This window comes from Macaca thibetana, chromosome 2 (genome assembly GCF_024542745.1).
Source record: "Macaca thibetana thibetana isolate TM-01 chromosome 2, ASM2454274v1, whole genome shotgun sequence".
Taxonomy (NCBI): Eukaryota; Metazoa; Chordata; class Mammalia; order Primates; family Cercopithecidae; genus Macaca; species Macaca thibetana.
In genome coordinates this window covers 171,891,261-171,907,510 of record NC_065579.1, presented here as the reverse complement: position 1 = coordinate 171,907,510, position 16,250 = coordinate 171,891,261, and the positions used below count along the sequence as shown (strand labels likewise).

Below are 16,250 nucleotides of genomic sequence, written 5' to 3'. Positions count from 1 at the left end.
TAACTAGTCACCAAGCCTAAAACACTTAAAGAGATAAAATACAAATAACTTGCAATAATCTATTAATTTTATATTATTTAATGAGTTGCCTTTTCTCAATTTGAAGTTAGACATTAAGGATTTTGATGTTCATTGAACACTCAGAAAACAGAGGCATCATCTCAGGCAGTTGGCAGAATACAGATAGATGAACAGTCAAGATGAACCCATATCAACTGTACACATATTTTGTTTGTAAATATTGGAACTTGATATTAAAGACTTAGACACCATTGAAATAAATGTATTTTAATCAATATTTGCTATTTGTGACACACTCTAGGAAAACCCAGAACTCTCTACTATTAGTTTATACTTTAATAGGAAAGTAAATATCCACTCTCAGATAGAATGTAAGTGAGACAGTAGACCCACAGTTAAAGTGAGATAGGATAGACCATGAGAGGATGGTTACACTCCATTGGGAAAATTACAGAAAGGCTCATCAAAGGTCAGCTTTGAAATTATTTTTCTGTTTTAAGTTTATTTCTCTTCTTATCTGAATACTCTCATTGGTAATTTCAGCTATCACTATTGTTTATTATTGATATACTGAGTATTTGGTGATTCTCAAATTTGTATTTCTTGTTTTCTGTCCCCAAATATTAGACTCATATTTTGAACTACCTACTGTACATTTCTGCTTGAATGTCACCTAAGTAACTCAGCCTCTCAAAAACTGAGCTTATCATCTTTCTCCCTGAATTTTTTTATCTTAGGGCATAATCCACCCACTCACCAAAGCTAGAAACCTACACATCAGTGACATCCCTTTTTCTTCATTCAATCTTCCCATCACTTCCTTAGAGAATCTAACCAGATGGAACTATTTTATTTCTTCCTAACAATCCCTTTCAAACACCACTTTGCTACCAAGACAAGGTTGTTTATAATGTTGTTTACAAATCTCTAGTGTATCAATATCAGGCTGTATTGTAATTGTTTACTTTTCTTCTGTCTTCTTTATTCAGTAAGCTCCTTGAAGAAACGGGGTCGTTTGTTAATGTTGTTTTCTCAAAGTCTAGCACAGAGAGTGGCACGTGATATGTACACAATAAATCCTTTCCTGAAACACGTTGCTGATAAGAAGTGGCATGTAGTTTAGATCTTGAAAATAAATAAAACCAATTGCCTCTAGACTAGTGGAAAATTGATGGCACTGATTTTTCATGTTTGATTCTTGTGCATCCCATCTTTTTTTTTTTTTTTTTTTTCCTTTGAGGCAGAGTCTAGCTCTGTCATCAGGTTGGAGTGCAGTGGCACGATCTTGGCTCACTGCAACCTCCATCTCCTGGGTTCAAGCCATTCTTGTGCCTCAGCCTCCCAAGTAGCTGAGATTACAGGCATGCACGACCACACCTGGCTAATTTTTGTATTTTTAGTAGAGATGGGGTTTCACCATGTTGGCCAGGATGGTCTCGATCTCTTGACTTCGTGATCCACCCATCTCGGCCTCCCTAAGTGCTGGGATTACAGGCATGAGCCACCGCGCCCGGCCTCCACATCTTTTTTCTTTTACACTATACACTGACCTCCAGAATTTCTTTTCATGCAGATGTTTACTGTTTCAGACCAATGATGAAGGAACATCTTGAGTCACTGCACTACAGTGCTGACTACCAGCCTACAGCCAAATTTTGGAGTGTTGCCATCTTTGTATTGCAGAATATATATGTGCAAATTATTTGAATAATTGTATCAATCTGTACTCATTATTCTGTAAAATAACTGGAAAATATTAAGCATTCTGATGCTAGTGAAGGGAAATGAAGGCTCCAACAGTATTGAGATGATCTGAAAATGATGCAGTCTATCAAAAGCCTCACCGTTAGACTCAATTGAATGCTGTTAGATTTAAGCAAATTGAGTACAGAATTTTTAAAGCAAGACCAAAGTTAGATGTATTATTAGATATGTAAATAATACAATGCAAATATATTTTCAGTAATTGTGTGTAAAAGAAAAGGTGTAATTAAATGTTCTAGGAATAGAACTTTATTGGGGGTAAAAAAGTTGAATGAATTCTTATTCATGTATATAGAACTAGATCTGTACCTTCTTGACTTCCATTTATATGGTAACCATATTCTATGAACCTCAAATCAGGACACATTTTATACATGGAGAGAAACGTGGCTGACAACGTGACAGGATGTTTAAAATTTGCAAAATTTTAGAAAATCTGAGATAGATAAAACCATTGCCCGATAGATGGACGACAGAGTACAGAACACTATTTTTACCCTGTTCAATTGAGTATTCAATTATTGCTAATTTCTATGAAAAGCTTAGCTTGATTAATATCAGGGGAAAAAACATTGCATTTTGGCAATGTAACTGCACATAAACTCTGTCTGCAGGCCTGCCATTTGACATACTTAGTATCTTTAAACATAAAACATTAAAAATCAAACCCCTAAAGATATCTACTCATCAGGTTGTTTAGTAGTCTTGAACATCATAATTCAGGCCAGGGATTGGACAGTAAAAGGCTTAAAAAATGTAGCTGTTGAGGGCAAGAGAGCAACTGTTATTCAGTAACTGAAAACCTCTCTCTCCTTTTGGCAGAAATTGCCCTTTGGCAACTTGAGGTATCCTTCTTTTTTCCTCCTCAAAGCCTCACAAATGGTAGCGTTGCGCTGAATGGATGTCTCTAGTACCTACAACCAGGAAAAGAATGTGTTTCTCTGAACAATAGTGAAAAGTCCTTAGAGAGCTGGGTTAGGAAAGACTTGGACAGATCTCTTTTCTTACACTGCAAAAAGCCTTTAGTGTGTCATCATATCTTAAAGCGGGATAAGCTTGTAGCAAATTCAGTCTCATTGCAGGAGTTACAAATTGGTTATAAAGCAGAAAACAGAAAAAAGCACTACATCTGGTCACAGTAATCATTTGCCATTTGTTCAGATACTCTAAGCATTAATTAATACCCTTAAACAGAGCTGAGGAAACTGGTCTTTAGTTGGTTTATGTTAAGAAGAATGATACTTCTCTTTTCGTGACATATTCATGAATAGGTATTCACTTTGGTATATTTATGGTATATCAAGGAGTGCAATGATACTTGTTCCATTTCACCAAGCAGAAAGTGAATTTGTAGTGAACTCTCTCACAGCTGAGGATTTGATTTGACATTCAGGTAGATGGTATCTTAGGCCATTTTATAGGTAAAGGTTCCCTGTGATCTCACCTGTGCCTAACACATGTCCTCATTGCCTGCTATTTCCTCCTTTGCATTTTAATTACAAATGGTTGGGAACTCCCTGGTTCCCAGGCAGGCTGAGCATATTTCCTTATTCACATTTGTCCCCTCTGTGTTATAAAATTTTCACTCCTCTATCCAGCTAACTCCTACTGATACTTCAAGACTGAGCTAATGCCTCTTCTCCAGGAGGCCATTCCTAACCAGCTGGTCTGGGCAAAGCTGGCATTCTATGCTACTCCATAGCTCTCCGCGTGATCTTTCTGTCCATCTTTCTGTCACGCTAATGTGTCTGTCTCCTCTAAGGGACTGTAATATACAGGAGTTCCCTTTATCTGCAGTTTCATTTTCCATAGTTTCAGTTAACTGCAGTCAACTGTGTTCAGAAAATATTAAGTGGAAAATTCCATAAATAAACAATTCATACATTTTAAATTGTGTGCCCTTATGAGTAGTGTAAACAAATCTCACGCTATTCAGCTCCATCCTGCCCAGGATGTGAGTCATTCCTTTGTCCAGCTTATCCATGGTACATTTGCTACCTATCTACTAGTCACTTAGGAGCCATCTTGGTTATCAGATTCACTGTCTCAGCGTTGCTTTGCTGTGTTCAAGTAATCCTCATTTTACTTAATAATACTTTACTCATAATAATTATTAGTATTAGTGTTAATTTCTTACTGTGCCTAATTTATAAAATCAACTTTATCATAGGTATGCATGTATAGGAAAGAACATACTATATATAAGGTTCATTATAATCTGTGCTTTTAGGCACCCACTGGGAGTCCTGGAATGTATCCCTAGAAGATAAGAGAGGACTCGTGTGCTTGGGAATATGACCACTATGTTTTGAATCCTCAGTGCACTCTGTTGCTCCAGTACCTTTTATGATTAATTAGCTAATTACTCAATGGAATACATTGGTTAATATAAAACCTTTTCTGCCTCTGGGACTCACAGTTTATTAAGAAAAACATACAAATACATATACGATTCTAAGTCAACAAAACAGCATAAAACAGAGTGGCACACCTTAGACTTGGGATCAGGTCAAGTATTTGGGTAAATAAAATTTGAAACCTGAAGAATGAGTAGGAGTTACTTCGGCAAAGCTTTGGGGTAGGTGGAGCATTCCAAACAGAAGAAAGAGCACTGATGCACATACTTTGTGTGCGTTCCTGTATTGTGCTTTTAAAAATGCCCACAGTACTTTGGTGAGGAATAATTTACATATAATAAGATGTGCCAATCTTCAGGGTACTGCTTGAAATGTTAGCACATGTATATACTTATATAACCTCCACCCAAATCAAGATAGAGAACATTTTTATCTTTTCTCCAATTTTTCTCGTGCTCCTATTATAGGCAATTCCACCCCAGGAGATAACTACTTTTCTGGTTTCTATCTTTAAAGATATGAAAAATGTTCAGAGTCAAATTTAGGGAGCAAGGTTGATAGAAGAGAGAGAGAGGGAGGAGCATGCAGAGGTAGGTAGGTAACAGATTATGGAGAGACTTGAGCACCTAGTTCAAGATTTGGGCTTTTGGCCTATGGGAAAAGGTAGCTGTTGAAAATCTGAGCATGAGGATGACATGACTGGATTAATATATTAACAGCTATACTAATTGAAGGACATTGAGACTGGAAATAAAGGAACCAGTTAGGAAGCTAGTACAATATTCCAGGGGAGAGATAATGATGGCATGAGCAAAGGAATAGCATGTAGATAGAGAAAAATCAGTAGATTTAAGACATACTTCATAGGTACTCATCAACATTTATTAAAATAAACTGTATTATTTTAGAAAAAACTATCATTTAAAAATTATCTTTGCATTTAAATAGTTAATGTTGCTGAAGGCTATGGAGATAGCCCCTTAATTTTAAATGGTGTTTATAATTTGCTAGGTTGGCGAAGTATACTTCATAATTAATTCATTATTTTTCCACCAACAAAGGAAATACTGTGTAGAATTTCCTATAACACCTAGCCTTTTGGTTTTTGGCCATGAAAAAGATTTTTCATCTTTCTTTATAGGTAATTTTAATGAGTTTAAACTTATTAAAAAACATAAGACGTTTCCATATTGCTTATTCACATTCCCCAAATATGACTTGCTTTGCTAGAAAAAAAACCCCAGTGTGTATATAGAATAAACACTCTAAAGAGATAATGCTATTGAACATTTCTACTGTTAGATTAGGACTGAATTATTTAAGCAAATTAATTCTATGCTAAAAACCTTGAATGAAATTTACATACTGCTTAGGTGAACATACCATCATTCACCAAAAATATGTGTTATTTTGTTTGGTTTTCCTCTTTTGAACAATCAAGGTCATTTCCCCATTGAAAAGCAGAATCAGTTTTTGTTTGTTTCTACACGTTGAAAGCTTGATACTTGTTTCAGGTTCTTTATCTAATTGGTATACCAGGGTGATAAAAAATGGTAAAGTCACTCTCTTAGTTTTCTAGGGCTGTTGTAACGAAGTACCACAAACAATGTGATTTGAGACAACGGAAACTTGTGTCCTGGGTGATTTAAAAGACAGCAATTTCTTACCTCACAGTTCTGGATGCCAGAAGTTCAAAATCCAGGCAGGGCCATGCTCCCTCTGAAAGTCTGAGAAGAATCCTTTCTTGTCTCCTCCTAGCTTCCAGTGGTTTGCCAGCAACCTTGGGTGTGCCTGGGCTTGTAGATGCATCATTCCAATCCTGTGCCTTCACATGGTCTCTCCCTGTGTGTCTGTCTCTTCACTGGATGTTTATTTTATAAGGACACCAGTCATACTGAATTACGGGTTCAGTAATTACCCGAGTATTACCTCATCTTACCTAATTTAATCTGCAACAACCTTTTCCCAAATAAAGCCTAAGGTACTGAGGGTTAGGGCTGCAGCATATCTTTTTTTGGGGGGGACATAATTCAACCCATAGCAGTTACCAGAACTGAGGAATGTAAAATAATCTGCCTCTAGGGAATTACCTAGCAGCCACTCTCCCCATTTCCTTTATACATTTTCTACATTACAAGTAGAAAAATAACTAACAAGAGATATGAAGACCGTGTGTGTGTGCTCACTTCTATAGACAGGGGCTAGATCCCATCACAGATAGCCCACGGAGTCATGGAGAACCATGCAAGTTGTGTTTTACATTTCCATGTTTAGGTCATTTTTTTTTTTTTTTAACTGAGGCATGCGTAGTCATTGGCAAAATTTTCTTATAGTGAGCTGTGCATTTTTGCTCATAATATCAACACTATTTTTCATTCCCTTTCTCTCTAGTGTGATTTAATTTAGGCAAAATAAAATTGAATTCTGATGGATGGCTTTTATTTATACAACCCGTAAGATGGGTTACCAAATACCAAAGTGCTTGACAATTGGGTTTCGGGTGGATTTCAACAGTTTTCTCCTTATACTTGGGAAAATGCATCATTTGTAGTGATTTTCACTACTCTTGACAAGTGATCTGAATAATCCAGTTGCTCTCGTTCTGAATTTCCTCAGTAACCTGATTTGTTTCCACTCAATTCTCTGGTCATTTGGCAATACTTGATCAACACTTAATGTACATCCACTGGACACCAAGCACAAGGAAACAGAGGTGAACCGTAATCTCTACACTCAAAGATCTCTCCTTAAATAACTAAATAAAAGGCTATTTTTCTTGTCTACTTCATAGCTGGCACATTGGATTATGGTGTATCGAATATAAAAATGAGTTACACAGACAAAGGAGATGAATAAATATATCAGTGGGATGTTAATGGCATTTACGATTCTTTCTGCTTTTCTGACTTACGTTTGTTTTTATATATTTTTATTTCAGCTGAAAGAGACATCAGTGTCTATTGTGGGGTGCAGGCCATTACGATGAAGATTAATTTTTGCACGGTACTTTTCTCGGGTTATTCGGAAACAGATCTGGCACTGAATGGAAGGCACGGGGACTCCCACTGCAGAGGGTTCATCAATAACAACACCTTTCCAGCGGTGGTCATTTTTATCATCAATCTCAGCACCTTGGAGGGCTGTGGAAACAACTTGGTGGTAAGATTAGTGTGATATTTTGTGCTAGGTCTGGGGTCATAAATAAAAAATCTCCCCATTTCGTGAAAGAATAAGAAGCCCAATCTATCTCTTAAGAAAAAAAAATAATAAAATTGAACAAATCACTTTCCTTTGCCTTGTTTGAGGCATGCACTCCCAAATACACAATTCTATCTTCCAGTAATGGTTATGTTTATAGCAGTGGGGCAGTCAAAGGGCCTGAGGTCAGCTGTGCCCCTCTAAGCAGCATTTTTTTTTGTGTGAGTGACACTGATGGATCTGTTTCTACAGTTTAGCATTAGCCATATTCCTCAGGCTTTAGAAGAAAGTGTCTGACCATTCAAACAATGTTTGCTCCAGTGAGTCTGGCAGTGAACCACTTGGCCTGTTGTTTCAGTGACCTCATTTGGAAAGAAAGATGAAAGACAGAATGGGAAGCTTGTAATCTTCTTTCATGCTTACCATTGAATGATCGATACGAGTGCCTTGTAAAAAGGGGCTGTCAGTATTTCTGGTATAATATTCTTAAGTGTGTGGGACTGTCCTTTGAATTTCAAAATGTTTATCATATCCAGTCTTACCATGAAATCCCAGTAGCACACTCTCTGTAGTCATTGTGAAAATTGAAACATCTCTTCAAACATTTCCACCCTGAATTAGAAATACTAGTTTGTAGCATTCATTTATTTATTAATGCATGGAACACCAAAAATAGAGTTGAATAAGGAATTGACTCTCCAGTGAATTAAAATTAGTAGAAGTGAATATATTGTGATTTGACGGGAGTATTAGTTAAATAGTTACACTGAAATTCACTTAGTACTATTTTTTATTTTGCTTATTTAAATATAATCTTATTGGTGAATTTGCAAATATAAAAAAGGAAGCACAATAAACCTGATCACTTAGCTCAGGGAAGGAGATATTGACTTTTACTCTTTGCAGGTTATTATTTTGTATTAAGGAGAAAGGATTGATTATTCCAAGGCCAGGGTTTCTAAGACTTGGTGGGAGATGGAAGACAGAGAAAATAGATTTCTTTGAATCTTCTTTATCTTTTCCCAGAGGGCAGTTAGAATATTGTGCCCATGACCATTTCCAAGCCTGCAGCCTGAGTATTGTTGACTCTTTTTATTAAAAACGTTTATTCAACTCTCTGAGTTGTGTGCAGAGAGGTTATGAAGTGGGCCTAAGGGGGAGTGATGCAGGTCGATTATTACAAGTTCCTGTTCTGTGTGGAAGGAAAGAGCCTATGTGGAGATGAGCAGCATTTCCCCGTCTCCCACCATGCCCTGAAGGCTTTCCTTCCCTTTCTTGTCTGAATGTGTCACCTTGCCCTGCTGCCTAGAAAACGATTCAGGAGAAACGCCAGGAAAAGTGTGCAATGTGTGTGCTGTTTACCTTTTTAAAAAGCTGAATAAGTCTGCTATAAAAATTGCCAGGCTGGGCATGGTGGCTAATACCTGTAATCCCAGCACTTTGGGGGGCCGAGGTGGGCAGATCGCCTGAGGTCAGGAGTTTGGGACTAGCCTGGCCAACATGGTGAAACCCCACCTCTGCTAAAAATACAAAAATTAGCTGGGCCAGGTGACGTGTGCCTCTAATCCCAGCTACTTGGGAGGCTGAGGCAGGAGAGTCACTTGAACTCAAGAGGTGGAGGTTGCAGTGAGCCGAGATTGCATGACTGCACTCCAGCCTGGGTGACAGAGTGAGATTTTGTCTCAGAAAAAAAAAAAAAATTGCTATATATATATATATATATATATATATATATATATGTATGTATTTTATTTTCATAGACAGAATTGGTGTGTTTAGTTATCAAATCAAGCAAGTAGTGGGATGAGGGGAAGATTTGCTTATCTTTCATTTTTGCCTTAAGTGCTATCAGCTTTGGAACTGCTCTAAGATCGTTCCTGCATGGGAAAAAAATTAAGTAGGCTACTAAGTCTCTGCATTGGAATAATAATGTTTTCATTCATAAAGATTCTTGTCCCATTTATAAATTAACTAGATAATTGCCACAGCTTTACCCATGTGCTGTTAGGTTCATGCGTAAAGTTTACTCTATTGTTGAAAATTATCACAGATCTTAGTAATAAAGTAGTATCTGCTAAAATATCTAATGAATGCCCTCTTGTATTTGACAAGGTCGAATAACTCTCTGGTATTACGAAGGTCAAAAAATTATTGATTATTCCTAAAATGGTGGATCTTAAATTTTAGTAAGACTGGAGAATTCAACGAAGGCCAAGCAGACCCAAGAAAATACACATGGACAACATTTTTACATAACTTCTGAAAGTTCATGAACCCCCAAAACCCACCTATAAACTATTGTCCTAGAAGTAGATAAGTATCCTTATGAACTAGACAGGAAGACCCTGAGAAGATCAGTCCTCAGAAAATTTACGACCTTCATTCATTTATTTGAAAATCCTTTGTGGGGCCCAAGATGCTGGTCGCTGTGCTATGCTGACTTTGCAAAGGTAGACAAGATGGTCCCTGCCCACAAAGAGTGTCGGTGATGGCTGAGGGAACTGCCCAGCGAGCAGGCTGCTCTTGCTCTGCCTACAAATATGGTGGAGATCAACACTGCATATGGGGAGTCCGGGGAATTTCCTAGGGAAGGTGAGATCCTGGGGAGGAGTAGGATACATCACGGGAAAGTAGGGAGAGTGACAGCATTATTTTTGAGAGTTGGAGCCTGGAGATATGAAGCTAACAGGGAAAAAGGTTCAGATTAACAGGGTTTTTTTTTTTTTTTTTTTTTTTTTTTTTTTTTTCCAGCCATGCCAGAGAATTTTGGCTTCATCCATGAGTGTTTTCAGATTACTTGTTGTAACCGTCTGAACCTATAATCTTCTTTCTTTTTATAAAGGATGAGTAAAGTGTTTTGGTAAATACAAAGTTTCATTTACTTACAGGCCACTTATAAATCGCATTTCTCACTTATAAACTTGCAATTTCAAAACCTTCTCATTTTATAGTTGATCTTGCTTAATGTTTTATTTTGCATATGAAGTGCCTAGACGTATATATAGCCATTTAATCATTAAACTAATCTAACATTCTAACAGGTATCCACAATTCCTGGAGTCAGTGCTTATGGAAATGCAACTTCAGTGCAAATAGGAAATATTTCAGGATATATTGATACTCCAGACCCACCAACAATCATCAGCTATCTACCTGGGCTTCTTTACAAATTTAGTTGTAGCTATCCATTGGAATACCTGGTTAATAATACCCAGCTTGCTTCGTAAGTTTGCATTTTATTCCTGCTTTCTCATATGGCATTTTTGCTTCAGTTGTTTCTTATCTTTCAGGGACTTAGAAAGATAGTAGGATTTATTGAAAATAGTTAAGTTCAGACAATGTAATGGGAAGCATATTATGTCTAATATATTTATCTCTATCTGTTTATCTATCATTATCTATGTATTTATCTATCTACCTATCTCTAATTGTTATGATCCATAACAGACCCAAACCATTTTTCCCCCAAATTAAGCTGAATCAAACTAGCCAGTTGTCTCCCTTGGGTTCTCTTCAATCCCTTTGCCCAAGAGCCTTGGGTGTTTCATGGCCCTGAAGGCCCTGTGGTGTTTCCAGCCTGTATAACATTTGGTAACTACATTGCTGAATTTTGGTTGGCTTCCGTCTCGGCCATATGCTTTCACTGCTGGGCTCTTCTACCCAGATTCTGGGATCTCCATCCCTCTGTTGAGCTGTCACTTGCATGGGTGCTCATGATTCTCCCAGAAACATGGCATGGCATATAGTCAAGGAGCTCCAAATATGGACTGAGGGTGTAGCCTTTTGTTTATATTCGTGTATTCATTATTTCCAAAGCACATACTCCCAGAGAGGACTATGTCCATATTCCAATGTAATCACCTGGATTTGTTGAATATTTTTGACAAAATGGGATGATTAAGTGAACGCTTTCTCCCATTTTAGGATTTGCTATTATGAAGTCTTAGTTATTGCTGAATCTTAGTTATGAGGAAATGTGGAGGCCACATTCTACTTCCATGAAAAAATATTCATAGCTGGTTTTAATAGCACAGTGATGATAAGTACCTTGGACAGAAGCAAGACTTTGATGTGGAAAATGAGACAGGAAAGGCTTTGAGTCAAAAGAATATGGCTGTACAGGAAAGCGCCTCTCACTCTGCCCCCTACTCCCCACACTGAACACATTCCTGAGCTTCAATTGCATGGAAATTCATTGATTATTCAGTTTATCACTTACCTATTTACCATCCAATGTTCTAGCAATGAACAAAGTAAAACAAATTCCCTGATCTCATGAAACTTCTATTGTAATAGAATTGATGAAAGTGTATTTGCATCAGATTCAAGCCCTTGTTTGCCAAATCTCTTAAAAGTAATGCAAAACACACAAAAAAGATTGCTTTAAAAATAAAATGATCATGAAGAATAGCTTGTCTTTACTTGTTCCCTCTTGCTTTCTTATTATTTTATCTGTTCAGAGATTTAAACAGTATAGCAATTTCAAGCATAATTAACAGTATGTCAGAATTATTCGGGAGTTTTAGTGCTTTAAATCTAACATCCAGGTATCACTTTTACTTTAAAATCTCATGAGTGCTTTCCTTTTTCTAAATGTGTTTTAGGTCCTCAGCTGCTATTTCTGTGAGAGAGAACAATGGCACATTTGTCAGCACTTTGAACCTGCTCCTTTATAACGTAAGTTGATGGGTGAAGGATGTTATTTTCTCTTTCACTGTTGTGAGGAGTCATTTATGTGAATGGCTTTTACATAAAAATCTACTGAAAGCCACATTAACCCTGTTATGCCTTGGTAACATTTATCTATTTTTGCTACCATTTTCATATATCTTAGTGATAAAGGTATAGTAACATCTCCATTAAATTTTCTGAAAGTTGATAAATGATTTAAATTTTATATCATAAGTGTGATTTTAAATAATTACTTCAAATGTCTATCTACATTTACAGGTATTTATTTGTTTATTTAGGTAGGGGTGTGTGAGTAGCTACAGTTAGCTTCAAGATTTAGGAAATTATTTTTTATGTGTGATGCAAAGATTTTAACAGTACAAACGGTGTTTGCCTTGGCGGCATCCTTGGTGATGAATGTGTTAATATTTTCCATATGGGTTTTGGCTGATGACAATTCTGTCACATCTGAAATAATTTGGATTGACTACACAGCATTATCTAAATTTTTGTCATGTAAATATCGACAGTGGCAGCAAAACGTGAAAAATACATGGATTTCTATTTATAACTCTAACATTAATCCCCTAAATGATATTTTCATGTTGATTAAAAATTTTTATTCATACATTTTAAATGCCTGATTTAAATATCAATTTTTCAATCTATCAACCAACATTTTTGTAAATTATGAATCGGATTTTTACAATATTATTCATGTCATCATGGCACCGAGTTATAATTCATGCAACTGATTTAAAAGTCAGTGCTTTATACATTGAATATAATGAGCTATAAATATTATAGTAGGACATTTTCCAAAGGCATTTTAAAAAATCATGTTTATAAGTTTGTAATCTGACACCACAGAGTTCTAAACAACAAATTAAAATGTGTTAGAATCAAGATTGCCTTTCTGTCGTTTCTGAACTTCCTTCTGCAAAGAGAAGCTGTCGGCTGGGCGCGGTGGCTCATGCCTGTAATCCCAGCACTATGGGAGGCTGAGGCAGGCGAATCACGAGGTCAGGGGATCAAGACCATCCTGGCTAACACGGTCAGACACCATTTCTACTAAAAATACAAAAAAATTACCCGGGCATGGTGGCGGCGGCCTGTAGTCCCGAATACTTGGGAGGCTGAGGCAGGAAAATGGCGCGAACCCGGGAGGCGGAGCTTGCAGTGAGCCGAGATCGCGCCACCGTACTCCAGCCTGGGCGACAGAGGCAAGACTCAGTCTCAAAAAAAAAAAAAAAAAAGAGAGAGAGAGAGAGAAAGAGAGAAGCTGCCAAGATACTTGATTCTACAATACTCAGCAAACGTGTGCCAATATTCATTTTTGATATGGCTAGATATTTACTATTGTTAACAATATTTATATAACTTTAAACTGGAAAATTTCTGTCTGTTAATTTATATGCATAATCTCTCTGAGGTAGAGTTGAGATTACTAGTTGGATTTTTTTTTTTTTTTTTTTACTAGTTGGATTTAATATTATTTGTTATAATTGAGTGAGACAAAGATGAGAATTCCTGATCCTAAGAAAGTGAAAAATATATCCATATGACATTTAATGATACTATTACTTTCTGTGAAATTAAACTATTCTCTCACTGAAATAGCAGAAAATCAAAATTTAGAAGTGTGGATTTCAGGAAAGCTTTGTTATTAAGGTCTTTCTTTTATCACTAGAGATGGTACTGTAGTTCTGTTGCTAACAAGGTATAATCCTTCAAAGAATCTCTGAAGTTATAATGCTTAAAAAGCCTATAATTAGATGATAACCTTAATATTTTAATTATATGGTAACCAATTTTTTTATATTAGACTACAAGTGAAATAGACGGTGCCAAAATACTTCTCATTTTAAATCAGTTATAGAGCAGTCTTAGTTTGACAGAAAAGTTGATTAGAAAGTACAGAGTTCCCAAACATACCCCTCCCCTTGCACACATTTTTTTCCTATTATTTACATCTTGTGTTAGTGTGATACATTCGTTAAAATTAATAAACCGATATGGATACATTATTAACCAAAGTTCATAATTGACATTTATTTTGTGTTGAGATTACTCTTCCTCTTGTACATTCTATGGGTTTTGATAAATATAAAGTGGCATTTGCTCATCATTGATGTATAATACAGAAGAATACAGAAGAGTTTCAATGCCTCAACCTAAAAATTTTTTTAACACAGTGTCATCATAGTATTTTGGCATGTTACAGGATATCTAAAAATTAGTAAATTACACTAGAAAAAAATTTGATACACTTTCATTAGTTGATCCAAAATCATCCTTATTATTTGTTTGAAATATTAACATGGTCTACGGCCATACTACCCTGAACGCGCCCGATCTCGTCTGAAATATTAACATGTAGCTAGCCAGATGTAATTTTATTGTAGCATTCCAAATAAAATATTATAATCTTCGAAGCCATTAATTCCTGTTTCACAAGGAAAGTTTTTTATTTCTAACCCTTGAGGATGATGAAATTTTATATTACATCCCTACTACTTTCATTTTCTGATTTGTTGTTTGGAGAGGAAAAGTTGTACTCAGTTCGATGTAGCACAATAGTTTAGTTTTATGTGTTCTGGGATTCAGTAAGTATACTGAGGGGAAATTATATTTAAAAAAACCAATGACATCAACTACGTGATTTTCATGTATGAAGATTACTAATTGAACTGTGGCATTATTTTGTGCAATATAAATATGTCAGTTTTGTTCATTGTGGAAATGGAAAGTAAGGATGCTTTTGTGTACTAGAATTCTACTTAAATGTTAGATTCTTCTGAGAGGGTGGAGAGTCAGCAAATATTACATAAGGTTATTATAATTATGAACATTTTTTAAATGCTGGAGAAAAATTAAAATGGATATAATTGATTTTAGGGACAATATATTACTAATGAGTAAAAGTCATCATACAAATTAAAGTTGGAAAATTACCTCTTAGAAGCAATTTCAGTAAGAAAAAATTGATGATTCATAATTAAACCACAGCTGGATCATATGTCATTTGCCATATGACTCAGCAATATAATGTTGTAAAGAAAGTAAGCATTCTTCTGGATAATATTGATTCAAATATAAGATGAAAGGGCTGTATAGTTAATGAAGTGTAGGTTACTTGGAGAAGTTGGAAAAGGGAGCCTGAAAGATAATTACATAAAAATACTACCTACCATGGTTAGAGGAGCTATGATCATTTATCACCAAAAGATAGAAAACAAAAGACTGAAGAGTATCAGTTTTTAAGTATATCTCTTATTTATTATTTGACTTTATTTGGAAATAAAACATTCCGTATTAACATTTTTTTCTCAAAAGTGCAGCATCCGAACTATTACTGTCTTAAATTATAAAATTTAAAATATGTTGCTTTCTTCCAAGCCTTCTAAAGAGAGTATGGTTGGGATGTTGTCTTTCCCAACGATTTTAAGATTTTATAATGACCCTTAAAAACTTTTCTTTGCTGCCAAACAGCAATGTCTTCAGAATTACTAAGTTTAGGGAAACAATTGGCCTCTACGTTAAATTACATGACTGTGTAAATTCGGAGGGTTTTTTTGGTTTGTTTTTTGCACTCTATATTTTCTGGTTTTCTTCATTATCAAATTATACCTGCCACTTCTTAATTTCTAATCCGATGCTTTAATCTACTGTGGGTTTGAGAATGATACAAATAAGCTCTCTAGAATTGGTCTAAAATAAGGGTAGAAAAGTGAAAATGAAGTCCTGAGATACCCTTGTATGAGTGACCTCTAAGGAATTTGTGCAGGAACCATACGGCATGTATTCTAGCAGCCTGGAGTCTGTGTTTGTCTCAAAAACTGAATCTTGCCCTATACAAAATGTAATGTGTAAATGTCTCATTTTGGTTTTCCGTGTATTATTATTCAAAGTTTGCATCTTGAAGATATTGATATATTCTAGAAATGTGGTTCTCCTGTACTTTCTCCTATTGTGCCTAGAAGAAAATTTCTGTTCTTGTGTGACTTTAAAATGGTCTTACTTTGATTTTCAATTACATTTTAACAATTTCAAGTTGCCAGGTAAGTGATTTTGAGTAAATAAAATATTATCAGAAGTATAAGACCTACAGTGTCTATAGTAAAGGGCTTAAATTGAAGCCGATGTAATTTAAATAAACTGAATATTAGTCTCTAATATAATCAAATAAATGGCATATTAATTTAAGTAAACTAAATATTGACCATTGAATATTAACCA

At 35.7% G+C, this 16,250-nt stretch overlaps 1 protein-coding gene across 1 annotated transcript in view; it reads left to right on the top strand.

Annotated features, from left to right (window-relative positions):
• The window catches only part of ZPLD1 (zona pellucida like domain containing 1), a 60,678-nt gene that overhangs the window by 27,037 nt on the left and 17,391 nt on the right, over window positions 1–16,250 (top strand). Inside the window, exons 3-5 of the mRNA XM_050778949.1 lie at window positions 7,081–7,301; window positions 10,382–10,563; window positions 11,945–12,017. Of these exons, the coding sequence (XP_050634906.1) occupies window positions 7,081–7,301; window positions 10,382–10,563; window positions 11,945–12,017 (476 nt within the window). The remainder of the gene's footprint in view (window positions 1–7,080; window positions 7,302–10,381; window positions 10,564–11,944; window positions 12,018–16,250) is intronic.